The sequence below is a fragment of the Ornithodoros turicata genome, chromosome 5 (assembly GCF_037126465.1).
Source record: "Ornithodoros turicata isolate Travis chromosome 5, ASM3712646v1, whole genome shotgun sequence".
NCBI classification, from domain to species: Eukaryota; Metazoa; Arthropoda; class Arachnida; order Ixodida; family Argasidae; genus Ornithodoros; species Ornithodoros turicata.
In genome coordinates, this window is record NC_088205.1 from 2665008 (window position 1) to 2691926 (window position 26919).

General features: G+C 45.4%; 1 protein-coding gene across 4 annotated transcripts in view; it reads right to left on the reverse strand.

The window, feature by feature from the left end:
• The window catches only part of LOC135393797 (sialin-like), a 28089-nt gene extending 9315 nt beyond the window's left edge, over positions 1 to 18774 (reverse strand). Inside the window, exons 1-6 of one of the 4 annotated variants that reach the window (XM_064624070.1) lie at positions 18548 to 18774; positions 6618 to 6722; positions 3741 to 3955; positions 2567 to 2800; positions 1584 to 1767; positions 616 to 746 (exon numbers count right to left, since the gene is read on the reverse strand). In XM_064624070.1, the coding sequence (XP_064480140.1) occupies positions 616 to 746; positions 1584 to 1767; positions 2567 to 2800; positions 3741 to 3955; positions 6618 to 6693 (840 nt within the window). In that variant the 5' untranslated portion in view covers positions 6694 to 6722; positions 18548 to 18774. Of the gene's footprint in view, positions 1 to 615; positions 747 to 1583; positions 1768 to 2566; positions 2801 to 3740; positions 3956 to 6617; positions 6723 to 6841; positions 6899 to 13679; positions 13836 to 17389; positions 17663 to 18547 lie in introns of those variants that run through there. The other 3 variants (XM_064624071.1, XM_064624069.1, XM_064624072.1) reach the window with 3 other exon arrangements.
• Positions 18775 to 26919: the final 8145 nt, after the last annotated feature.

The window sequence follows — 26919 nt, forward strand, 5'->3', positions numbered from 1 at the left end:
CCAATAGGGAAGGCGACCGACTTCCTGGTCACAGGGAGAGGGTACCATTTCGAGAGAAAAAAAGACACGGGAAATGTTCATGACGGAAGACTTGTACCGATTTTTGTTAGCAAGAGTTTAATTTCTGTATTCCTATTTTGGTTCCAATATACAGTCGTTTGTTGGTTGCGAATATTACTGAGTCGTCTGAGCTCGCTTCCTCGTCGATAATTTATTCGACTATCGCGATGAACCTATACTGTAATAACAATAAAATTATAAAAGACAAAAATAAAGTTATGAACGAAGAAATGTAGGAGTAGTGTGATGGAAGCACACCTGACCGGCGATCAGAGGTGTGTTCGAGCCTCGCAGCCGGCACTCTAACTTTCTTTCATTACTCGCTTGAACTTGCACGGATAACCACAGCACTTTCGTGATATCACTTTGTGTACACGTTGCGCAAGACTAGGAAGTGAAAAGAGCTGCCATGTTTTATGCACGAGCATGCTGTGATTCATAGTCTGAGGCACAGTTATTCCAATAAACTACCCACTGATCTCACTTTCCGGAGTTACTTCCTGAATGCTGTATCGTCGGGACGCTCGCATAACAGAAGTAATCGTTTAGGCAAACCTTGTGTACTTTCTCGTCGCCCTGGTTTATAATGATGTAGTCGTATTCTTCTTGCGTGATGCGTGGGTGTTCTTCTGGGCTGTCGTAGACGAGAAACACCCAAAACACGAACCAGATACACCCGAGGAATCCTACGAAGAAGAAGAGCACGACAATGTACTTCATAAACACTGAAGTCCGACCTCCCTGAGCTTCTACTGGCCCATCAAAGGACTTGGTTTATTTATTCGAGCTCATTATTCGAGTTCATGTCCAAACCGCAGTGCCTTTTATACTGCAAACATCCTGCGCATTTTTCTTCCTTCTTTTCGTTTTCTAAATTTAGAAGTGAACGCTTATGTTTCGACAGGATGTCCGCTAAGTCATCGTTCCGGACATCACTTACTCACCCAGGATATATCAACACAAAATTTATTTATGTATTTATTTATTTCCATTACCTCATAGGCCCGAGGGCATTACATGAGGGATGGGCGAAGAAACAAAATAGGATAGCAAGCACACGAACTCACAAAAGAAAAAAATAACAACAAGGAAGAAAAAGTACATAAAGCACTGGACGTCAAGCATAGAAAAATATCATGTTACACGGAAGTGTGAACATAAGTGACGGCGAAATGACTGGGGGTCAGTAATGTTGATGAGAAGCTCAGGTGGTGCATTCCACTCCCTGACTGCAGATGGAATGAATGATTGCCTGCAGTGATTAGTATGACAGTTGCTGACACGTGTTCGCCATTGATGCACAGTTGTTAAGCGGGTAGCACTAGCTTGTACGACTAGCGGAAAACTTTACTGTTCTTATCAACGAAACCAACTACAATCGCAAATACATTCATGTACCTTGCACACGTAAATTCGAACAGTTAGCTTTGCATGCTCCTGTCGAAGGGCACACTCCCCAACCCTATAACGGCCAGTACTTGATCTCGCCGTCCTATGAGTGATAGTGATCGGTGCATACAAACCGAAGACGTAGAATACAGATGGCCACCCTTCCAAGAAATCTGAATCCGATAGGAGTCCCGAGCAGGTGAGAGCAACCATTGCACCAACGTGAGCTCCAGCGTGCACCAAAGCAGTGGCAGTGGACCGTTCAAACTTGGGCGTCCAATGGGCGAGCATTGAATGCATGGCCGGATAAGTTACGCCCTGCGAAAAGAGGAAGAAAGAATATGTTGGAACAGTGCGGTCGGCATTTTCTTTCCCTTCGTCATCATTATTACCGCCAGATGTTGCTTAAAAGAATACATTACAATGTAGCCTCGCCTAAGCCCTGTGATCACAATTTATTTCTCGGTGCTGTCTTCGTTTATTGCCTATTTTCAGTTTTTCCACGTAATGCATTCTCTTAGATTCCTATCAAAGAGTCGTTGTGCTTCTCACGAGACCGTTTTTATACACGTCTATAGAAGAAGAATTCTCTACTTCATCAGTGGTATGCACGGACGGTGCTTCAAGAAACGGAAAGTCTGCATCCGCCTTTGTTAAACCACCTAAGGACGTAGAGCACAAACGACGCCTTTCCCATCAAACATCATCAATAGCTGCGGAGCTCTTTTCCAATGCATAGTCGGTCTTAGACCCCGTGTATGGACAGCGTTCAACTCGAAGTCCGCGCCGCAAGTCATTAAGGACACAGGCATCCGGGACAACTGTATCATTATGTCTTCATCAAATTGCCGCGAGCAATGCGGTAGAGTATCGCTTGTGGCAATGAAACACCCCACTTATTAACACCAAAATAAAATTGTTGCTTGACCAGTCGTGTCTTGTTTTGCAATCAAGTAGGAATAGTGGATCAAGAGCAGCCGGACACGACCAGTCGGAAGTATAATCTTGCTTTCTTATTTACTATGTGTAAATACACCCTCTCTAAAGACGCAGGCACTGAAACAAGTAACTCTAGCACCCTGCCACCCAGTTCCATGTGCATACGGGATCACCTTACCTCACCCAAGCCCTGTATGACACGTATAGCGATGAGTCCACCATAGTGCGCCCTCGAAGCGACGGGAATGACGAGAGACAGAACGGCTGTGATGAAGATGCCCAAGCCAAACATCCATTTCGCTCCCAGCACTTCAGCTATGCGTCCTCCAGGAAGTTGAGTGATTACGTAGCCATAGAAGAAGGCTCCTAAGATGATGCCTTGAGTCGTCTGGTCCCAGTCGAACTCTCCTTCCTTTAGTGGAATGAAGAAATAGAAATTACCTGAGTGGGCGAAGAAAAACCTGGAGCTAGACATAGAGCTAGGAGCTAGACATAGAGCTGGAGCTAGACATAGAGCTGGAGCTAGACATAGAGCTGGAGCTAGACATGCTTTTGCTAGTTCGCGATTTTGCGTGCTTGTTCTGTTTGTGTCATCTCAAGATCGTCCTGCACATGTGCACGTGCGGACAGAGAATGGGAAAATACAGAGACGACCGCAATACAGATATTTTTAGCAATGCGGTTTGTATGCCTTTTAATGCTGGTCGTACCGATTCAATGTATTTCCTTGCGTGAGCGGATTTAAGGATGTCGTCGGTATTGTTCAACACGCTCCCAAGTCGGAAGTAGGGTTTGTATATGCAGCAGCTGCTGTCCAAACTTTTCGACCGACAAAACCGCGGGATGAATTTCGCAACGAACGAGTAAACTTGAATGGGTGGCAGAGCATGAAAGGAACTGGGTATAGTGCGAACAAGATTAAAAGAGCTAAAGTTGATAGGCGAGAGCAAAGGGAATATTTCGTAAAGAACCCAAGCAGCACAATGTACTGAACGTCGAGTGCAATGGGGGTGGACGGTATGTGTCGTGTCAACGTTCTTTAGTTTGACGGGTCTGTTCAAGGCCTTCAACCCACCCGTCCACCCCCACTGCACTCGACTTTCAGTACATTGTGCTGCTTGGGAAGTACGAAAACGTATCAATATCGGAGATAAGAAAGGACACAGCTTTTTACAGTTCCGGTTGTTATTTAGGCATCATTTGAAGTTCAGTAATCAGAGAAAGCTGGAGAGATGAAATTTTGTCCCGTCTTTTCTGTCTGTGTGCGCGCGACCTCGTTTCGTTTTCCTTTGCACGAGATTGTTTCACCGCTTTCCACACAAAACCGGTTTCGTAAATTCAGTGCGTCTTACCCTTTTAGGCGAATATGAGACTGTGGAGGTGTTGAATGCTCCAGCGGAGTTGTTGTGCAATCCGTACATGCATTCAGAGTGGCTACTCCCGCCATTCTTAGCAGCACCCTTTACCATGGCGACCAAGGCAACACTAAGGTTTACCCTCAGCGAATAGACGTTCAAGAGGCCAAAGAATCCCAACAGGACGAAGGTATACCTCGCTGGCATCCAATCTGCGCATTAGATGGGTTACAGCATCGCATAATATGCAATTTTACATCATCATATTTTGTGAAAGTACCGGAAAACATCTTATGGCAAAATATGTTAAACTTATGTTAATTGGACTTGAGTAGTCGTAGTGTCGACTAGACAAAACAAACAACAACGGAAAAGCACGCCACTGCAAAATATGCTATCAACGGCATTTCTATATGTAGGGGAATTTTGCTACAAGTAATTCTCCGGTAAAATTTATAAATTTGAATTGACAGAAATTTAATATCTTAGGCTGAACACTGAAATGTACCGAATTAATGCAGCGCGCTCTTGCCAGAATCAGGAAGTGCATTGAGGGTTTACCCAAGTCCACCACAATATACGCTATCTATCGCAATGGTAGCAGCTGGAAAATAAGAATAAAAAAAAACGTGTGAAGAACGCGTTTGAGAAGCGCAATTGCTGAGCCGCGCTCCCCCCTGTCAAGAAACTGCGCGAGAAGGACATGAACCCGCTTCTTCATGTTGAATTCTATTGAGTGAACAAATTTTGCCTCACGACAGGAGCGGGTGAAATGCAAACACCCGGTGGCGACATACACGTGTTTGCGTCTCCCTAGAAACGTCATCGGCCCTCGGCGGGAGTGAAGCGTGTCACACAGTAGTAAACACAGTTACAAACTGTGCCAAAAACAAAAAAAAAAACTTTGGAAGTCCATCTACAAAAGAAGCCCAAAGATACCACGCCTACAAAAAGAGGTGAAGAGGAGGCGTACAGTGCTGCAATCCGAATCTCGTTCTTTGGATTGGATTGACTACGCTGTGTACTTGACGTCGTGACCACTCCAGGATTCCTGGTAATCACGATGTAATATGGATCGATAGTATAGATCAATAATCTTTGCGCTACCGCCAATACGCTACGATAGTTTGTATCTACGCATGAGGGAGGGGCAAACCTTGGGGATACCACGTGAAGTTTGTCCACCCACAAGGCAACAATAAGGAAGTATTCGTAAACCGGCGTGGTACTCCGCTTCGGTTCACAGAAAAACCCACGTGCGCCTAACCTTGAGCAGCCCCCTAATTTGGGGAGAGGAACAATGAGGTCGCTCCACGGACAACAGGGAAGGGAGGGAAACAGAAGAGCTGCGCAGACAGCTGACCTGCTTGCATAGCGCATACAAACGCAATAGGTCTCTCTCTCTCTCCGACGTTACCACGCCCACTTTTCACGCGCATACCTGTTCTCTTCCGTCCTGTTCTGCTCGTTTTTTCCCGCGCGAAATTGCTGTTCGAAAAGTATTGCTGTCGGAGCAAATGCTGCCTCTCATCCACGATCAAAACACTCCGCGCCTGATCTCTTCCGCAAATTGAACAATTTTTCCACCTTTCCGGAGCAAGAAAGACGCTGTCCCAGCTGTGCCAATAGAATTCGCCATCACTTTCCATTTCGATGCTCCTCTTGATGGCGACACCAAAGTTACAACGCCACAGTTATCTTATCTGAGACACTAATGAGAACGAAACAGGAAGAGGCACTCTTTTCTTCCGCCGTTTCTTTTGTTAACTTGACAGAGAACTGAGCGTGGCTCAGCGGTAGCGCGTCTGAAGCAACCATTTTCGGACATTGCGCCCCGATGTTACCGTTGCTGTAGCTAGCGTATTCTGTAGAAGATTTTGGTACACAGTGCTCTTCCTGGTTCTGGGAAGAAAATGTTACTTTAATTTAGCAAATTTCACAGCTCCATTCAAGAAATTATTATTTTTTCATTGAGGTTTCACAAAATTACTTATACGCATTTGTTACTTTGTTTGTTACTTATACACGCAAAAGTTTGTTAATTAGGAGCTTTTTTTTCCTGGTTTCTTACGACATTTTGACAAGATTACTGCGACACCCTACCTAACTACCAACTGACAATATGTCTCAAATGGCCAGAAATCTAAAACGGAAGCAATATATCGGAAATGGAGACAGGTAAGTGCACAAGCAATAAGGCACGAGTTCAAGAAATTAGCAAATCTAATAAGTGTGCAACACCATGCACCAAATGAAGGTGGAGGAGGCAACACATTTTGATTTCTTCTCAAGTCATTTCGCGCGCACCCTGACCTGTTACTAATCCAAGCTATATTACAAACTTCTAGTCGTGCGGAGCAGGATGATTATAGTCACAAGTTGTTGCTTTTTAGCGGACAAAGCATTACGCCAAATGACAGAGAAGCAAAAAGCAGGCACAGAGTAAGTTTTTAAGTGCAGTTGAAACACCCCAATCACCATCACCAAAGTAAACTTGTTGTTGGGATGGATGGACTTCCGAAAATATACGAATATTACTTTGGATACGAAAATTACACGGAGCTGAATTCTACAACACGAAAAAAGAAGGTAGAAACAGCACTCGTTAGGTGTGGCGTTTAATTCGCTTGATCTTGATTCCTATCGGTCTTGTCGAGCCACACAACGACAAAGTAAGATAAAATTAATAAACAAACCTACGAAGACAAAGAGAAATCACTTGACAATTATGAATAGCCAGAGATTCGATAACTTTATAACTATAACTTCGATAACTTTACTGTATACGTCCACAGACACATGTACGGAGATGATGTACGCCCAGCAACGCGAGACTGTTACCGAAAGCGAGATTGTACGAACAAGAAACCTTACCGCACCATCCTTCTCCTTTTCTCCTCTTTTTCACTTCGGCATGTGCAGCCACCATGATCTGCCCGTTGGGAGTCATCTTCGATCAGAGCACCTCTGTTGCGTGATCTGCAGAAAGAGAACGGTTTGGAACCAGACTTTAAAACACGCACCACCTTCTGTCAATAGATCGCGAAATGTGATGACAGCACGCGCGCATTCAGATAAGACGAGACGTCACGAGGTACTTGAGACACCTTATTGTTCAACGATGCCGAACAATCACAACGAGCCACAGGCGAAACCGCGATAGCCCGCGCCAGCTCTGTCTGACGCAAAAGCCGATGTAAAAGATCCCCGCACACGAAGCACGAGAGCAAACAAACGGAAATTGGGACATTCCCGCATGCCTTGCGGAAACGGAAAGAAAACGAACCACAACGGAATGAAACAAAACGCTGCGGTTGGGTGTCCCTACATATTGGGTGCCCGCGTTTAATTAAACTAGAAGAGAGGGGATCTGCTCATCTTGGAACCACAAGGTCGCCTGAACTTTTCTTATATAAGGTGCTTTGCTGGAAAGAGCAAACGAAGAAACAGCTTCCACATCATGGTCGACGGTACTTTAAGCGAACTAATTAACGGTTCCGGTGATTTCGTATCAGCATTATAGAACCATACCCTTATACCCGTCTGTGAAAGCAACTTGTCGCTAGATTAATCGCCTATAAAATCAGACATGCTGTGGTTCGGGGACCATTCCGAATAAGTATACCACTCAACTTTTCTGGAGGGAACGACAGTCAAGTTTCTAGAGTCCCTTTCCCTTTTTGTGTGCGTGTGTCAAAAGTGTGTTTTTTTAACAGTCTTCACCCCCTCCCCTTTTTTTCTTCCACCACCATCGTCATATCTTACTTTCCATTGCCCTATACTGCCTATACAGACTTCATTAAGCTTGGCATTTTTCCTGTCTTTCAAGAATTCCTCCTCCCAGGATTCCGATTTTCGCGTGCCGTTCCGTGACGTTTGGAGCTTGCGAGCAAAGATAACGATAACCTCGTCATGCACGTGCATAAGATTAACTGGGCCCTCCACGTACTCTCACTACGTGATACGTACTATCAGCGGAGTGACCAATTATGAAACCTTTGTCAAAGCACTGGCCTCGCCTGAAGGGCTCTTGTGTTGTTCGCCTTTTTGGCGGCATATTTATTGCAGTAATACGAGCTGAAATGCCACCAGCACCATGCACAGACGAGCAACAGGCGTATTTCTATACAACGTGATGTGCGCATATATATATATATACAGTGCCACTGTCGAAACGTCGACCTCTTGCCCATTTTACTTTTTAACGTCTCCCTATGTAATAAACTAGTGTTTGTAACTTCGCTAAAATCTGTTTCCGCGTCTTTTGTTGAACTTCTATATATATATATATATATATAATGCAGGAAAAAAAGCCATTAAAGAAACAAATAAATGATACTAGACGTGTTTGAAATTCAAACTTACAGATTAATATGGCTCCTATGGCTGCACGCAGAGAAACAGATACTCATGGAACGATGCGGCAGCACCAGAGGACACGTGTTTCGCCGTGTTTGCGGCTCATCGGCCCTGGGTAGCTGCGCATCGTTCCGAATTGGCAAACCAGGGGTCACTCAGCGAGCGATATACACCTGGGAGGGTGACTGAGCACTCCTCAATGCCACAGTGCAAGCCAGTGAATTGTAATGCAGGAAAAAAAGCCATTAAAGAAACAAATAAATGATACTAGACGTGTTTGAAATTCAAACTTACAGATTAATATGGCTCCTATGGCTGCACGCAGAGAAACAGATACTCATGGAACGATGCGGCAGCACCAGAGGACACGTGTTTCGCCGTGTTTGCGGCTCATCGGCCCTGGGTAGCTGCGCATCGTTCCGAATTGGCAAACCAGGGGTCACTCAGCGGTCACTCATATATATATATATATATACTTTTTTTTTCTATTCCTGTTTTTGGAGCGTAGTGCGGATGGATGTAGAGTACGACTATATAATAAAAGGAACGTACAGGAATCCTTTACAGCTGATGTATGATGAACTGGCCTTCTGAAGAGAGGGCTTGAATACACTACAGTGGGTAACCGAAACAAACGACTAAACAAACACACACAAAAAAAAACATTGAGCAACCGGCCACCGCTGTGCCCTCACACCTCCGGTACTTGTACGCAACTTTGTCAACTTAACTGTGTCGTTCGGACACCTTCTTAAGTGATATCGTCGAGGCATTAGGCGCAAGAGGTATTTACACGAGGTATGTAACAGATATTCTAGGTCTCTCCGACGAAGTCGGAACAAGAAGTGCTGGAACTCTGAGCATCTTCGCTATCACAAGCCTATACCATGGCTCAAGCACAATGAGCTATCATGACCTATCATCAATCGGAAGAGTGCAGTGTACCGGAAAAGGAGCACAGGTTGAAAAAGAATAAATGAATAAAAAGAAAAAGCGTAGTAAGTAAGATAACCTACGACGCTGTGGTACGAAATATTTCTGGCTTCCCCTAAACAAACTACTCCGCATACTTTAAATAGTGCTGATAGATGAGTGCCACTGCCACACGCTAGAAAAATAAATACGCAAACATTTACGGGCCAAGCAGCGTGACGCACGGGGTGAAGAATCCCAATAAAAGGCTGAATACTGTACACAGTCAAGAAAGTCGTATTAGGCAAATAACACTGAGTTAGAGGATCTTCGAATCCACACAATGTGAATTCTCGTGAAGGAAATATCAATGAACCTGGTGATGGCGATGTGATATAGAAAAAAAAAAGTGGCGACAGAGTCGGACTGGCTACTCCAGGACGTCTACACACGGTGAATACAAACAGATGAACGGGGGGGAGGGGGGTATGTTTAATGCAAAGCTAAAAAAATAGAAGGGAAAGGTTAGCCACAGTGTGGGCTTGCTCTTCCCTAAAGCTTTCAAGCAAACAAAAGAAGACACAAACAGCTGGGATTCAACGGGTTAAAGTGATGGAGTGCAACATATATGTGAACACGGTATCCACCATTGTCATGCATATACAGGGTGTCCCAGCTAAATGCGAACATATTTTTAAAAAAATATATGCATCACTTTTTTCGGGACGAAGTCAATTGCAATATAGCATATGAAGCATGGGAAGGGCGCTCCTTAAGAGGGCACCAGCAAACTCCTAAGGCAATGTCCTAATTAACTTTCAATAATTAACTTAAGTTAATCATTGAAAGTGAATTAACAATTGTTAATTATAAAAGCTACGAAGTTGTCCCAATGAGAACATCTGGTCCCTTCGGTCACCTGATGCCGTAGCCGTCTTCAGAACAAAAATACGTTCGATAGATCATACGCAAAAAAATTTCCATTTCCATACCATTTTTTCGTTACTTTGTTCATTGCGCATCTTCGGAGACATGTCTTTCCTTCACCCCCAATGTGAGAGGGTGAAAGAGCACACTACCGCCTCTTGCGCGTCCTGGAAAAAGTTTAAAAGAAAACAGAAAATGCAACCCAAGATCAGGCAGTTCCGATAGCGTCTCCCGATTCATTTGTTTTAGTTTGTTTTTAAAGCTAATCTTCGACGCATGAGGCGGCACTGTGCTCCTTCACCTTCTCACATTGGGAGTGAAGGGAAGACCGATCTCTGGAGATGCGCAATGAAGAAAATAAAGAAAAAATAATGTGGATTTTTCTTTTTCTTTTTTTCTTTTTTGCGGACGATCTATCGAACGGATTTTTGTTCCGAAAACGGCTACGGTATCACGTGACCGAAGGGACCAGATGTTCTCATTGGGACAACTTCGTAGCTTTTATAGTTAAAAAGTTAATGATTGAAAGTGAATTAGGACATTGCCTTAGGAGTTCGCTGGTGCCCTCTTAATGAGTACCCTTCAGCATATGCTATATTGAGATTGACTTCATCTAGAAAAAAGTATTATATATATATTAAAACATCTGTTCGCATTTAGCTGAGACACCCTGTATACTCGTAACTTACACATGATCACACGATGCGTCACGTGAGACGTCTACGCTTCACCTTGTAAACAACAACAACAATAAATGATGATAAAGTGATGATGAAGGTGGAACGTTTCCTCGTTTCCCCTATCCCACTTCAAAGAGGTTAATATGAGGTTCAACTTGAAATGTTATATGCCATGACACGCAAAAATGATAAGTTTAAAGAGTGGCATGATGAAGAAGTGTCAAAATACTCCAGGCGACGGGAGCTCTTATTTTCGGCGAACGGTATAAATGGTATAACCATCACTGAGGCGTCTTCTTTTTCTTGGGCTGACGCCAATATAGGGTCGTGTCAACATCAATCAGCCAACTTCTCCCGAGGGGGCACTCCGGTCACCATATGGGACAGGCGGTACACGGATCGCTCAACGCTATCGTAACCAGACAGAGAAGAGGGGATGTAACGCGAGTGCATAAAACTTCCAGGATATAACTATGTGGTATGTGCAGGGCCGGTGCTAGGGGTGTGCGGGGTCTGATGGGAAGGCACATCGCGCGGCCTGTTTCACACGATTAGGTGCATACTTGATATTTAAAAAAAATTAATTCCAGGTTGAGGGCTTCTTGCGCGGGGCCTATGCAAGCGCGGGGCCTAAGGCGGTCGCCTTACTCGCAGCCCCCTCCCCCCTCCCCCCTCCTATCGGCGGCCCTGGGTATGTGCGTAACAACGATAGTTCATACTCACTACTCTGACTCGAGTGGTGTCTTTCGAAAAACTTGACCCAACTCTTTTAGGGCACAGCTGCACATTTGTGTGAAATCTTGTTAAATGTAACTTGAAAGCGTGTGATACTATGTGCAGGTAGATTCTGCATCGGTAGACATCAACTGGATACTGTGGGAACGTATTTAAAGGAGGATGGTACACATCAAAGGCTAAGCGTAGTTCGGATGCATTTCAAAGAAGAGTGGAGTACTGTCTCAAATTTATTTATTTTCATCCATCATACCAAACCAAATCTGTGGAGTATCAAATACCCAGCGCACTGCATTCCATCTTCTGACAGGATTTGGATACGTAAGTGGTCACTGCTCCACCGTGTGAAACCAGACAACGAGGATGGCAGAATCGGACGAGCACACAGGAGTGTGCCAGCGGCTTGACAGACGTGACGCTGTCAGTCACAAGTCCCAATCAATGCTGGTTACGGCCAATGTCATGAACACGATGGAAACTGTAGGAATAGCCAACACTCGCCTGTATGTCGCCTTTCATATGACCAGGTGATAGTGTAGCTACTGACAGTTTCAGTTCCATAGCTAATCCAAAAGTGGGATGTGGCACCGATGACAGAATTTAAAGTGAATTTTGCTCTCCGTCTGACTGCAGAGAAGAAAATTCCTCCGGTTTGCTCCGGTAGTGGTACTGGTGAAAGCGCTCGCCATTGTCAGCCTCACAGTGGTGGGCGGCGTCACGACTGACGCCCTGGGGGAATGTGCGTCCTGGGCCGACTTCTGAGGGAACTGTGCCGACATATGTCTGAAAGCGTCTAAGGAAAACCCAGGAAAAACCCCAGACAGCACAGGCGGGGTACCTCGAACCCGGGTACCTCCCAGTCTCAACGTGACGTGCTCCAGACGCTGTAGAGTCATACCCTGTATCTCAACGACCATTGTTGCTTCTTTCATGTGTTTTCTTTTTCTTCGTCTTCCATTTTGCGGCGTGGCGCAGCCAGTGGAAGACATAGCTCAATTGTTGTGCTTGTTCAGAACTTTAACTTCATTCTCAAAACTCACATCTAATGTTTCGCGTCTAACGCGGTAGCGCACGGCGACTTTAGAGACCTCTTGTACCGGGCGAGATGACAACATCATGATTAGATTCTCGTAGAAGTTGGATAGTACGTTGTGAAACATCTAGTATTCTAGCGGGTGCACGGCGGCCTGCGGAGAGCAGACCCGTGGGGCGATGCGAAATGAACGCGAAGTGCTGGCAATGGATGAAAGAGGGATAATCGAAGGGAATTTCATCCGCATAACGTGCTAATTGGACGGCTACATTAATAGGGATGACGAACAAGAGCACGTTAAGCAGCAACGACAGATGTGATGTGTAAGAGTGTACCAAAGTCCGGGTAGGAACATGTTTATTCTGTCATGGCTAGGCCACGACTGAACGGTCAGCTGTTCTATCAGCTGGAGCACAGCTGATGCGCATGGCGCGTGCTCTTTGTCGACGCGTCATCCACTACATGATGTATTGTACCGGTGCCGCTGTTCTGTGTAAATGGCAAATACTTTTTACAATATAATTTTATTTGCAATACGAAGAATAGCGCTACATCGAGTATTGGTGCAGAAATGGCTGTTTTCATGCAGCACTGAGGAACTATCAAGCTACATTCTCTTAGCAGAAATAGTGTAGATTTCCATATCGTGAAGTGGCGCGCGTTTGTGAGCCGAGGAGCGTGCCGCAGATGCTGCACACTAAGCGCATGTGAAGTTCGTAGTGAGCCGCGCGCTCGCGCGCGTTTCTATGTGTCTTGTTCGTGTATGCGTGGCTGCGTGCACGCGTGCGTGTTGTCTGCGTGTCCGTGCTGCACCCACAGCGGTCGCCCGCTCGCTAGGTGCCGCTTTTTGTTCGTTGCTTTGAGTTCGTGTAACCGCCTACTAACTTATTACCAGAATTTGTCGTGTGACGAACCAACTTATCTCTCTATTTTCCTTTTTTACTTCCAGTGCAATAGAACATTTTCTTAAACATGCCCGACCACTGAGACATAATTACGGGATTTTCAATGTGATAACACACTGAGTACATGTACCACGAATGCTGTAAGATATGATGGTCGAAAAACACCAGCACAGCTGATGACTCTCAACTAAATTGTTTTAATACAGAGCGACGCGATTAAATATATAGACAGAACTAAGGGGATGCTAATTGAGTACAGCTAAATCACCAACTACCCCGACTTTCTACGCTCGCGCTGTAAGAGATAAATATGTGCACGTAAACTGAGATATAAAGAGAGACTAACGTATAGACAGAAACACCGGAAGAAGCGGAAGTTACTTACAATTCCTTATGGCTAATTCCATTGGTCGTTGTGGTGCAGAAAAAGACACACGTGCGTGGGTGTTCATGTTACACTGGGAAGCTTCGGTGCAACGTGCTTCGCGTTTCGTTGCCCGTTCCGTTCGCTCTTCATGCGTTTCTGCAGTGAACCCAAACCGATGCACTATGCACTATACACTATACGCTACATAAAAACGACCCACATAATTCGCTATTAACGAAAACACGCACAAAGAAGAAGATTAGATGACGTTAGCAGTTCTGACGAATTTTGCCGCATGGCGGCCGAGAGGGAGCTTTGTGACGTCAGCTTTGACACATATGCAGCCGTGATTTTCAGTTGAAAACCCTTCGCCATACAAGTGTTGCCATCTAAGCACATAATGGTGTACGAAGGACGCACAGGTGCACAGTAAGAGCGCATGGTGCGCGCGTAAAAAAAGCTGTTCCAAGAAGAGATGAAATGAATGTGCTCGCTCGCGGTTTGAATGTCGGCAGGCTTCCTGGATCCACCGTGCGTATAGCAAACTTTTCGTTACTACATACATACGTCAGATCCTAAAAAATGTGCTCTACAGAGCATCCACCGTCCATATAGAAAACTTTTCGTTACTACATACATACGTCAGATCCTAAAAACTGTGCTCTACAGAGCTTATATACTTACAGGACGAGTCAGCCTTCCAGTCTGCCATGCAATACACATGCACATATTCCGAATGTCTCGTTATGGAAAGGAAAAACGGCTGGACTCCAGGATTTGGTATTTTAAGCGTTACAGCTGTGAAAGGAGAGGTCATTAACGCTGCGGCAACGTTTCACCTCGTAGCATATCTATCACGCGTACGTCCGGGTCACAGCTGTTTTCAAAAACGCTTGTGTCCCGCGCAGCAATAATTTGGAAACGTTAAACGCATGTCGTGCATTGTGCAATCCTAAAGTGTAAAAAAAAGAAAGAATAAAAAGAAAGACATGTCGAAAACGTTAAAGATGATGGTTTTTAGATGGTCACCTGCTTCGTGACTTATCTAATCAGTCAACATTATCACTTAGACAATGTCAACAATATCAGTCCAAACCGAATTTTTCTTAATCAAAGTGTCGTTTTCATTATGCTGATCGATGTACCACTTTGAGAGAATTGATCTTAACTTGCGACCACAGCGAGGCAATGTGAATATAAGGCGGCTCTGGTAGGATAATCCTCTTCAAACCGGATCTTTAATATTTATAATAATAATAATAATAATTGAATGATTAACGAGCTAATCAGCGACGCAATTCCATTTACTGTCGAATTGTGGGAGCTTGCTATGTTTACTTAAGCACCTGATGACTACTGAAATTGAAGTGATACAGCACAATGTGCATGACATTGTTGAATTTAAAAAAAAAAACGAATAAAACCCGGATAAATTTCTGATAACAACCCGGTGGGTAAAGGAATTGCGAAAAAGACCGAATATCAGCATAACTTAGGGTCAGAAGCCACGAGGTTGTCCTTCAACATTAACTGAATATCGCCATCTTTCAGGGTTACTCTGATGTGCAAGCATATCCCGTCTAAGTGATACAGCCTTCGAAGACAGCAAGGATTCGATAGTCTTATCGGCTTCCTGTGTTCAAGATGTCGTCCAGCTAACACGGCGAAACGTGGCGCTTGCGTGGCATACGTACCAAGTGTGTGTGGGGGGGTATATTTATTAGACGAAAAGGAGAAAACAACGGGCGAGAGGTCAGCCAAACGGGACGTCGGCTTGCTATTCCGGAAATAAATAAAAAAAGAAATAAAATCAAGAAACGAGAAACAAATAAAAAGAACAGAAAAGAACTAAAGAAAGAAAGAAGGAAAGAAGGAGGAATAATAAATCAACAAAGAGAGAAAATTAAGAAATAAGAAATAAGTAAAAAGAAAAGGAATTAGGAAATAAAGGATGAAGGATAAAACAAAGGGTTTCACGGCAAATTTGCAAATTTCAGGCAAATTTGCCTTATATTTAATGATAATCTGGGAAAGCTTGATTTGTCATCCCCTTCCTCCTGCTTTCTAGCGAATGCAGAACGTGACTATTTTGCTTTCCTTTATCACATCTGCGCACGCGCAAAACCACCACACTATTCCTTATGTACGCAAAGGCGATAGCGTACGGTGCACTGAAACTATCTAATAACTTATCTTTCTATAACTATCTAATCACTTATTTTCTATCTAATAACTTAATCTGGATTTTTAGGCACTAACAGGGGGCGCGCATAGCACGCAGTATGCCAATCCTCATCGCGGATGATATCGCTCTGTCTCCTGATAAGCTGAGGAAGGGGGTGCGCACCGTTTTATGTATCAACATTCCTTCCAATCGGAAGATAAGGTTCTGAAGGTTGGTTGACCTAGAATGCTAGAATGATTTATCCAACGAAGAGCGCTAGCTGTTAGCGCCTAAAAATCCGGGCCCTACTACCCAAGCAGCAAAATGCACTGAAAGTCGAGTGCAATAGGGGTGGACGGGTACATGAAAGGCCTTGAACAGATTCATGAAACTAGAGAACATTGATAAGACACATACCGTCCACCCCTAATGCACTCGACTTCCAGTACATTGTGCTGCTTGGGTAGTAACGTAACCCAGTTGTTTGCGGTTGAAACAAACAATGCCACTTTGAATTGTCGCTCAGCGAAGCGCAAAGCCCCCTAACCGCGGGCTAGTTTATCAATCGGTTCCACAGAAAAATGAGACTAAATGAACTTACAGACTGTACGCTAAAACAATATTCTTGAAAGAAGCACTTGGAATTTATAGTAGTTTACGAGAATCGTGAACTGTGTGCTCTCTAGATGAAGTGAATGAGAGTGGAAAAGAATAGAGATGGCGGATCCAGAGTAGTAAAGCATGCTGTTACTTCGTAACCTCGTCAGTCTAAGCGTGTTGGAGGAGCCGGCCCAGAGCTGGGCCACCATCTCCGTATTTTTCCTTTTTTAAACCAAGCATCTCCGTAATCACGCGCAGAAAATGATTTGCAAAGAAAGGGTCTATATCGTGCTCGTTATAATTGTGTTCCGAACTGAAGCGCACGGTGTCTCGAAGGCACATATATGGGAATATTTCTGTGTAAAGGCAAGAAGAGCATAGAGCTCTTGACAACACCGGACACCTTGAAAGCACCGCACCATGTGACATTCTTCGATCCATGCCCCGTTGTGTAGTCGCCACAGGAAGTACAGATCACGAAATTCTTACAGCCTGTGACCTTGAAGTCAAGCACAGCCCAAGCAGCACAATGTACTGAAAGTCGAGTGCAATAGGGGTGGACGGTATGTGTCTTATCAATGTTCTTTAGTTTCATCAGTCTGTTCAAGGCCTTCCACCTACCCGTCCACCCCTATTGCACTCGACTTTCAGTACATTTTGCTGCTTGGGAGTATAGCAACCGATAGCGCCTTCGCAATTTTTGCAATGGGAGTTGACGTTCCGGCTCGGCGTCTCAACGTGGCGTGTCAGTCGACGTTGGCTTTTCTGCTTAGAGGTCTCGGTAGCGTTCCATTATTATGAGTCGTTCAAACCGACAGTCACACAAAGGATCAGCGAATTACGTAAAGCTTCCCTCTACACATCCAGAGAAGCACACTCCATAGAATTCAGCCTCTTCGATGGCCTTCATCGTCAATATCTTTCCACACTTCTAAGTAAATAACCAAATAATCTGCCCTCTTACCTCACTGCCACTTCTACCACAGCACTGTTTATCCAGTCGACAGCTGAACACACACACACACGAGGTGCGGAACACAAACAGCGGCGGAGCGCACGACGAAACGGGAATTGTCCCAGCGATGTTGCGTGCGCAAAGCTAACGGCTTTGCTTCGCCGAGAGCAAAAAAGCGCAAGTTACGGAACGCTTTTTGCGGACTGCGCTAAAACCGGTCCCATCCACTTCGAGAGACACACCGTTGGCATACCTGCAGGGCAAAATTGCCACTTCGCTACGGAAGCCGACAGAGATAAAATATAGGCTAGCGCCACGCGACAGGCGAAAAGCCGACGTTCTCGAAAGGAAAGTCTCGTGGAAATGAGAGTAGGACGACGGTTGACGGTGGGCTCCGCTTTCTACGAGGCCCTCTTGAGATTCCATTTGAACCATCTGACGGATGGCGTAGGTGTGGAAAATGCGAACAGCCGTGGTGTTGATTAATGAGAGGGATAACTGATTTTATGAAGGAGCCTCCTGTGGTTTGCCCAGAATGGAAAGCGTGTGTGTGTGTGTGTGGGGGGGGGGGGGGGTATTACAGTCACGTTGTAACAGCTAAATATGTCATTGCCGATATACATCGAAAAGATAAATAACAAATGCATCCTGTGAGGGTACTCAGGAAAGAAGGACAAGGGGGGACAAGGTGCGGGGGGGGGTTATACGGGGGTCTGGATAAATCATTGGATGTCTCGTTATGGAAGAAGCTTGCGATGGATGAGCACGGGTGATTTGCACAGAGACTTTCATCTCAGGGGAGCGTGACACCCTGATCTGCGGGCTTTTTCCTTCTCAGCAGGTAGTAAGATCTTTGGGGATGTTAGGGTGGTGTCATGGGGTTCTGCGAAAATCCCTATATGGGTACAGAGGAGACACAGGGGATCAAGGAGTGGGGGGGGGGCGTCCAGATGTCCCGAGCCCCGCAAATTTCTCTCGTTACAGAGAGTTTCCATTGACCTTAGGTACTGTGGTACGATTCTGCTCAAGGCAGAGCCTTTTCCGAAAAATCCTGCATCCACCCCTGCCCAACACAGAAATGCGCAGTCAGCATCCCAAAAGCTTAACACCACAGATCGTATTTCCTGCGCATAATCTCATCCCCTCGAAAACACTGTGCCTACTTACTCTTCTTAGAGGAGCCCGCTGTCGATCCGAAGCGACTACTGACTGACAGGAAGCTTTCAACGCCGCAAATCTATCTTGGCACGACGTATCGCACTAACCGTGATTACGCCAGTGGCAGCGATGAATGGGGAAGATACGCGTGACGTAGATGCAGCGAACTTTATCCACAACAAAACGTCCAAACAGAATCTCTAATCTTCGGAGGGCGCGCGTGTCAAGTTCTTAAGAGGACTTTCCGACAGCCCCGCACTGGACGCGTTTGACAGAATGTCGCCGCCGTATACTCCCGCGTATCCTCTTTCCCTTCCTCCTTTTGCTGCGCCCTCCTCCGCTTTCTTCGAGCGTGTTAATACCCACCGTGTTTCAGATCAGATGATGGAGAGCATGTAATGAGATCTTGCAAGGAGAACCATCACGGGAATTGAACGTTCCATGCGTGTCGTAAAGTGGCGCTGATACGTGGAGTGTCCTTCTGTCCCCCGTGAAAGCGTACACCGACGTTTGTTGGTGGAATCCGACGCCGCCGCAAGGTTGCAAGGACAGGGTATAGCGTCGTCAAGAAGAGGGAGATGCGATGCAGTTTCGAAGTAAGAAGGGTATATACTGACAGTCAGGGAAATCGGGAGAACGAAAAGGAGGGGAGTAACGTTACTGACGTCGCCAAAAGAGGAAGTGCTTGTCACGTTTAATGTCGATAATTTATGCTTTAGTGGTCACTGGTAAAGTAGACTGACGAAGATGAGACGCGCGCGCTGCGTGGATCAGCTGTTCGACTGGCGATAGTTGGTTAGTCTACGTCCGGCTTCAGCCGAATAAAGACGTTTGTTCTGTGACTCCGCTCGGTCTTCGTACAGTTCGGTCTTCGAACAATTGGCGACGAGGATGTAATACTGCAGTTGTAATACTGTACGAAGACCGAGCGGAGTCACAGAACAAACGTCTTTATTCGGCTGAAGCAGGACGTAGACTAACCAACTATCGCCAGTCGAACAGCTGATCCACGCAGCGCGCGCGTCTCATCTTCGTCAGACTACTACAACTAGGAGAAGTAAAAACGAGAAAGGAGGTCGTATATGTGCATTCGTACGTCCAGGCCCCCAACAGCCCCCTAAAGTGTTTGGCGATACCTCCCCAGCTTTTTTTTTTTTTTTTTTGGGTGCACCCACCACAGGGGGGACTATGTTATTTCAGCGTCAGACACCTGTCGATAATGAATGATACATTAAGCTTTTATGACTCAACTGCAATAATGAACACCTTCCCCGATATTTTGTACACCCTCCCGTATCTGCGATTTTGGATAAACCACTGGTCATAGCACCTGCGCCGCGAAGCAAGTACATAAGGAATATTATGCGCGGCCTCCCATGGTGACTGTCGTAGTCAGATACAGGGTAGTCCACAAACCATGGTAGAAATTCATAGTGAAAAACGTAGGCCCCGGAGAGACATGCGGTCGAGGGATTTTTTCTGCCAATAACTTTTGCCATATATTGGTAACATTTTGATTTCATTTCAATTGACGGAAAGTCAATCTCTTGAATTGAACTCCGAACTTTCCCAGGGCAACCTAACGTTTTCTTTGCGGAAATGGGTTCCCCGTGGTCATTTTACTCAGTATAGCACATAATCCCGTTCGTAATGCAATGGCAATTGCCGAAATAAATTCGCCGAAAACCCATGGAAATGAGCCCTTGGCTCCGCCTCATTTTTTTTTTCTTTTTGACAGCTCGTAGTTTGAACGCAAAGCGGCGAAGAAAGGAGGTTAAATTGACAAGCCACACGAGGGGGAAAGGGTTACAAGCCGTCAGGTGACCGAATTTTTGATAAGATGGGCTCTGATTCCCGCAGTCACCGCGCGTGTTTGTTCCGTGGGTAAGGCTTCTAACCCTTACCCCCTTCGTGTGGCGTGTCCATGTAACCTCCTTTCTTCGCAGCTTTGCGCTCAAACTAGGAGCCACAAAAAGAGGAGGCGGAGCAAAGGGCTCATTTCCACGGATTTTCGGCAAATTTATTTCGGCAATTGCCACTGCATTACGAGTGGGATTATGTGCTCTACTGAGTAAAATGACCACGGGGAACCCATTTCCGCAAAGAAAACGTTAGGTTGCCTTACGAAATTTCGGAGTTCAATTCAAGAAATTAACTTTCCGTCAACTGAAACGAAATAAAAATGTTACCAATATGTGGAAAAAGTTATCGGCAGAAAAAAAAAATCCATTGACTGCGTGTCTCTCCGGGGCCTACGTTTTTTGCTATGAATTTCTATCATGGTTGGTGGACCACCCTGTGTGGTTGAATACGATTTTGTGAACGGCTTTCGCATATCGCTAACTTTTTCCACGGGAAAATGTCATTCGTTCCCCGGGTTTCGCTCATCCAGCTATAGATACGGACAGCGTGCAAACGTCAGGGAAGCATCGAAAAAGGAAGCGCGCGCGCGTTCATCCACTTTCGAGCTTCAAAGTTTCATCGCTTCGCATCCGCTGCCTATTATGAGTCATAGAAAAAAGGAAAAGGAGCAATGACATAACCATCGAGAATAGATGAGGAGCGGATGTGCTCTCGAAATCTACTTGGGGTGTCACTTCTCTTCTCCAGAGAGACGTCATCATTTTCCTATTCATTACTTTCTTCATTTTTGACATGGGAAGCGATAAACGGTTTTCATCTTCCTTGCACTCTGCGAGGGACTTGACTCTTCTAAATTTATTGGGGTGGGGGGATATATGTATTAGAAGAAAGAAGAAGAAAAAGGAGGAAAGATAGGCCAAACGGGACGTCGGCTTGCTATTCCGCAAAGAAAAAGAAAATAAACAAAAGAAGAATAAAATATTATTGGTTCATTTCCGTATGAAAGCAGATACATATTCAGACTCTGGAAAGTCTGAGAGTAAACTCCAAATCAGTGCAGTGAAACTGTTGAAGTACCATCTTGAACTCCATCACTTTAACTCGTTCATCTGTTTATATTGTTTCTGGGTAAGCGGTGTGGTATCCAGCTCAACATCGTCGTGATCCCATCCCCCCCCCCTTTTTTTTTTTCACATCACCATTACCAGTAGAGCCAGCAAAGACAATTTTTTTACACGAAATACCACTAGTAGCAGGGAACTGCAGACATTAAGCGCAGCCAGGTGTATAAAGTGCTTTCTGCTTTTTATTTGTTTGTGCTGGTTCGTACATTCATGAGGCGAAATCTCAGGCATTTGTTGGTGCCTGACATCCACAGTCCAAGAAATTGTGTAACTTAATAGTCCAGCTCGAACATACATCACTACAAACGCATCGCTTAAAAAATGAATAAAAATCTGCAAAAATGCGATTCAAAAATTCGCTACCCCAAATTTAAACTCTTCCTGTGGGTCACTTTCAGTGCTGATTCATCCTTCTTCTTCTCATACTGCACTAATACAACGTTTGACTAATGAGCTGTGCGAAACGCATAAGGAAGTACAACCTACTATAAATGGAATTCTTCCTTTTCAATTATTTTTTAAAAATAGAATGCGGTAAGCCGCGGCAGCCATCTATTCCAACTTAGGTTCAGCATATTAGCGATATGTAGACGGTTTGAGGGCAGAGATACAAACAGGTACGCATAGCAATACATGAATATATTCATGTATTGTTATGCGTACCTGTTCTTCGTACACTCTAAGAAAAAAAGGAGTAAAACGGGGAGTAATTGCAGCTTCCACTCCCCTAGTCTGCAATTACTCCCCATTTTAGTCCCCTGACCCAACATTTAGTCCCGACATTTACTCCCCAGGACTGCAAACTGTCACTAAACTTCGCGAATGGTCTCCTGAATGCAACAGTCTACGTAAATATGTGCCCTTGGTCAATTTGAACGACATAAGGCTGTATAACTCAGACAACGTAGCAGTTTTCCAGCCACACAGAGTAAGAAAGAGTTAGCGCATCTTTTTTTCGCAAATTGTGCCCTAGTATGGTGCAAGATTTTATATGACTCGATATATCACCGTTGACGGTTTGCTTCAAAGTATTTTCATGCATGCGCACCAATTATGTACCTGGGACTCTTACAACAGCGCGTGAAATGCGGTCTTCACTCTGTGACATTCATTTACTCCCGTGCATTTACTCCCGAAAGGGACTATTTTTTGTGGCAATACAATTACTCCCCAAAAGGAGTAAAAGTACTCCTTTTTTTCTTAGAGTGTACCTGTTATTCGTGTACAAATACGTTCGTATACGTGTTATTCGTACAACAGATAAACTAATGATGATGATGGAAATTGTCCCAGCATGATAAGCACATATGGCTACGAGTATTTATTATATTAGCAGAGAGCGGATTTTTAGGCACTGACAGGTGGCGCTCTTCAACGCACCACACGCGGTATGCGAATCAGCATCCCGGATGATATCGCTCTCTCTCCCGATTAGCTGAGGAAAGGGTCCTACATCTGCTTATGTATCAACTTCCCTTCCAGTAGGAAGATAAAACGGTATTATCCTGAACGTTGGTCAGCCTATAGAGCATTTTATGCGACGAAGAGCGCTACCTGTTAATTAGTGCCTAAAAATCCGCCCTCTAGATTCATGTAGCTCGTGCTCACAACGTGTGGTTTCTTGTTTGCAACATGAGCATATCCGCGACTGACTTATTTGTCAGAAAAAAGGAAAAAACTGCGTTTTCTCTTTTTTTTTTTTTTTGTCGCTTGTCGAATTCTGCTGCACGCATAACAATCCTCCGTCCCACTATCACACACACACACAAAAAAAAAGAAAAACGAAAAGAGGATGAAGTAGACGATAACTTAGTATCAGACACACACCCTTATGCCACATAGACCTCCCCGAGATGCATCCTGTGCATCCTGTGTTACGGTACGGGGTTACGATAACGCAACGAACTACAACTCCGTAACACACACCTAACGGACTGTCCGTGCAGTACAACCCACTATAGAGTTCACAAGGGCCGGCAACGCTACGTCCCCCTTCATGTCTTTAAGACCATCCAGAGCATCTATTCTATCGAAGTTTCTATTGCCGAAGCGGCCAAAACCAGATCTCAATGTAGCCATTTGGAATGCATATCCTGTGCAGTCCATCGGGAATGTGCTGGGTGTTCCCCGGCGTTGCGCGCTCCGTACAATCTACCCGATAGTTTTCTACGTACTGCGCTTCTGCTGCCGGGGCTATATGTACAGCTCCACTGTGGAAAATATGTGCACCAAAATTGACATTGGAAGATGAGAAGATTGGAAGATGATTGGAAGACTCATGTAGTCAGTCAACAAAGCAAGATGAGTACGCAAACTTTTGTGGCTGATCGCGTAGAGTCAACAATGAAAAATAAATGAGGGACCTGGTTTTTGCTGGAATCCCTAATTTACGTCAACGAGCCAGTGTCGATGCGACGAAAACACCAGAGTGTATTACTAGACTTCATGAGGAGAACTGGCCTCATAGGAATGGAAGAAAAGTAACCGAAGCTCTTTGGCTGCACGTAGAGCATGTGTTTAACATGGCCTCATGGGAATCCTTTAACGACAAAAAGAAAAATCCAATCCGTGGACACTCTACTGCGCTGTACAGGGCATCTCCGTGGGTTCTTTGCGGGTGGATTTTTCTTTTTCTTCTTGTTCTTGCTATTCAGATTTTTCTTTCAGTTCTTCTTAGGGTACCATGCCGTCCTCTCAGGAAGTGTGACCGTTCTTTTCCCTTGGCAACGACGCGTGACATCACGGTAACGTTTAAGGAGAGTAGCGTGGCGTTCTAAAGAAAACATAAACAGCACACGCGCGAGGGACACAGATAACCCGGCAAGTGCAGAGCTTATCCGTAGAGTAATGTAAGAATGTCTGGCATGTGCTTTACGACGAGCAGAGGTAAGTGGACGTATATAACAGACATAAACAACAGGAAAAGAGGCGGCGATGGCATCAAAAATAATGTAAAAAAAAAACATATAAGAATCTCCTTAACTGGTGCCGCTTTTCGTAATAAACTGGGAAGGACGTCTGAAATACAAGATCACGCCAAAGTGCGATAGGGACTCCCGCATGACTTCTTTCCGGTTCTTTTCCATGAGCACGTCGTGGTATGACTGCGGTCACGTTCCATTCATAACTCCTCGTTCCCTGAGACAACAACAGGGAACGCGACACGAAGGGAAAGATGTTTTGACATTCCTAGGGATATGTCCAATCTAATCCATCTCAGCGTGTATATATATATATATATATACGTCGTATGCCGTGCTGACTGTGTCGTATTCCCATCTATACAGTGTAATAAGCGCCGATGTTCATCTAATCAGAAAGAAAAAAAAAAGTAGTACGAACAGGTACCTATACACATCCATACTTAGAACCCTGAGACTGAGAGGGAAAACAGGGTCTGTCTTGTTTCCCCTCAAACTCAGGGTTCTATATATCATGGATGCTCTGTACTACCAGCTCGCCTGCTTTCTCGACGTTCTTTCTGTTACATAAATACACATTGAGAAGCAAAGAGGTATCACCACTGGATTTGCATTGTCCTTTACACTGCTTTGATTGAAGCTACTGATAATATTGAATGTGACAATTTATTGCGAAACTGAGAGCGTTAGCCTGTGCCGATTTGGGATTTGGAACCTGTGGATTCTTAGGTAGGGGTGTGGGGTGGGGAGAAGTAAGGGGAAGGTGCGGTCAGCCTGCACTGCAGAGGCGGCTCTGTGTACCCAGGGGAGCGTGAAGAGGGAAGGATGAAAGCGGGAGGGGAAAGATGATGGTGGCACAGGAAAAAGGAGCAGTGTGCTACCCCTGTGGCCCTGTGATTGGGTAGTGCAAGAGAACTACCCATCACAGAAAACATCCGAGCATCCCTCGGTAGTCTTCACGGGGACGATCCCCGAAATACGGTAACCGCCAGGATTATTTGCGAAGTTATCCCCCATGTGAATACTTAACTGGTGGGATTTCGGTATACCCCCAAATAATCAAGCGCTTGGAGACGCGACGCATGATAAAGAAGAGGCGCGTTCTGTTTAGGGTAGGTACGCACACAACGCAGGAGCACTGGCCTTGGGCACCCTGAAAATTAGATTTCTATGCGAGAATGACATGCTACGGAAGAGATAGCTTACTGTGCTTGAAAATCATTCATAATCCAATAGCTTTCGTCCTTTAGGAGAATGCTGGGTGACGTCACGGAATCCTCCTCCGCCGCCATTCCCATCGCCATCGCTATCGGATAGAATAAGGTAAGCTTCTGTTCCGACTCAAATTTTTGTAGATATTTCTGTGTGCATTTCTTTGACGTGTTTTCAATGGGTTAGTTCACTTGTGTTACGCGTTTGTGATGGCCAGTAGGCCGTTAGATTTTCGCGTTTCGCTGCCCTCAGCGATATCGCGTGTGGAGTTCTTGCTGGCCCTGGTGAGGAAGGCCCCTAAAGGGTGTATTCGTTCCTTCCAGCACCAGGACCAGCACCAGGATGAGTGTTCCTTTGAGCTGCGGGCTATGTCCCGCGAGGGGGCTTCGGCCCTGAAGAATTTAGCTCATGTTGAAGTCGGCGGGGAGACTGTTCCTTTGGTTTCTCTTGAAACCAATCTCACCGTCGTGTCCGTGTCTAAAGCGCCCGTCGGAATGGATGATGCGCATATTGTCTCGGCCCTGGGACAATATGGCATCATCAAGGACATCCAACGTGAAAAATATGAGCACCCGGAGTTGAGTTCCATTGAGACCGGCAATCGCCGTGTGATAATGGAGATGACGTCTCCCGTGCCCAATTTCTTGCGTGTCAGGGGTAAGCGAATTATTATTCGCTATCCCGGGATGCGGCGTGTTTGTTTTCGATGTGGACAGGCTGGGCATTTTAAGAAGGCGTGCCCGGTACCTGTATGCTCTCGATGCGGCGAGGTGGGACATAACACGTGTGCGAGGCCTTGTCCAAAATGTGGTGGGGATCATTCATCCATCACGTGTTCGCGGAAGACATGGGCGAATCGTGTGGCGACCGTTACTAATGGTTCGGAGACCGATTTCGCTGGTTCAGAGTGCCGTGACAATGTCACTGTCCTGCAGGAAACAGAGGCGCCGGCAGAGATTGTTGCTACGGACAATAGGGCTGGTTCGGGGCAGGAAGCCCTCGTACTTCCTGTGCAGGAGCAGTCTGCAACTAAGGTGCAGGAGCAGTCTGCAACTGAGGTGCAGGAGCAGTCTGCATCTGGAGTCGAGATGCAGTCTGCTTCTGAGGTTGTACAGCAGTCTACATCTAGAGTAGTGGAGCAGTCTGCTTCGGGAATAAAGGTGAAACCTGTAGTGCTTCAGGCGAACGAAGATGCTGCGGGACAAGTTGTACGTTTTTTCCCCAGCGATTCTTCGCTGGAGAGTGTAAACAGTAGCCACAG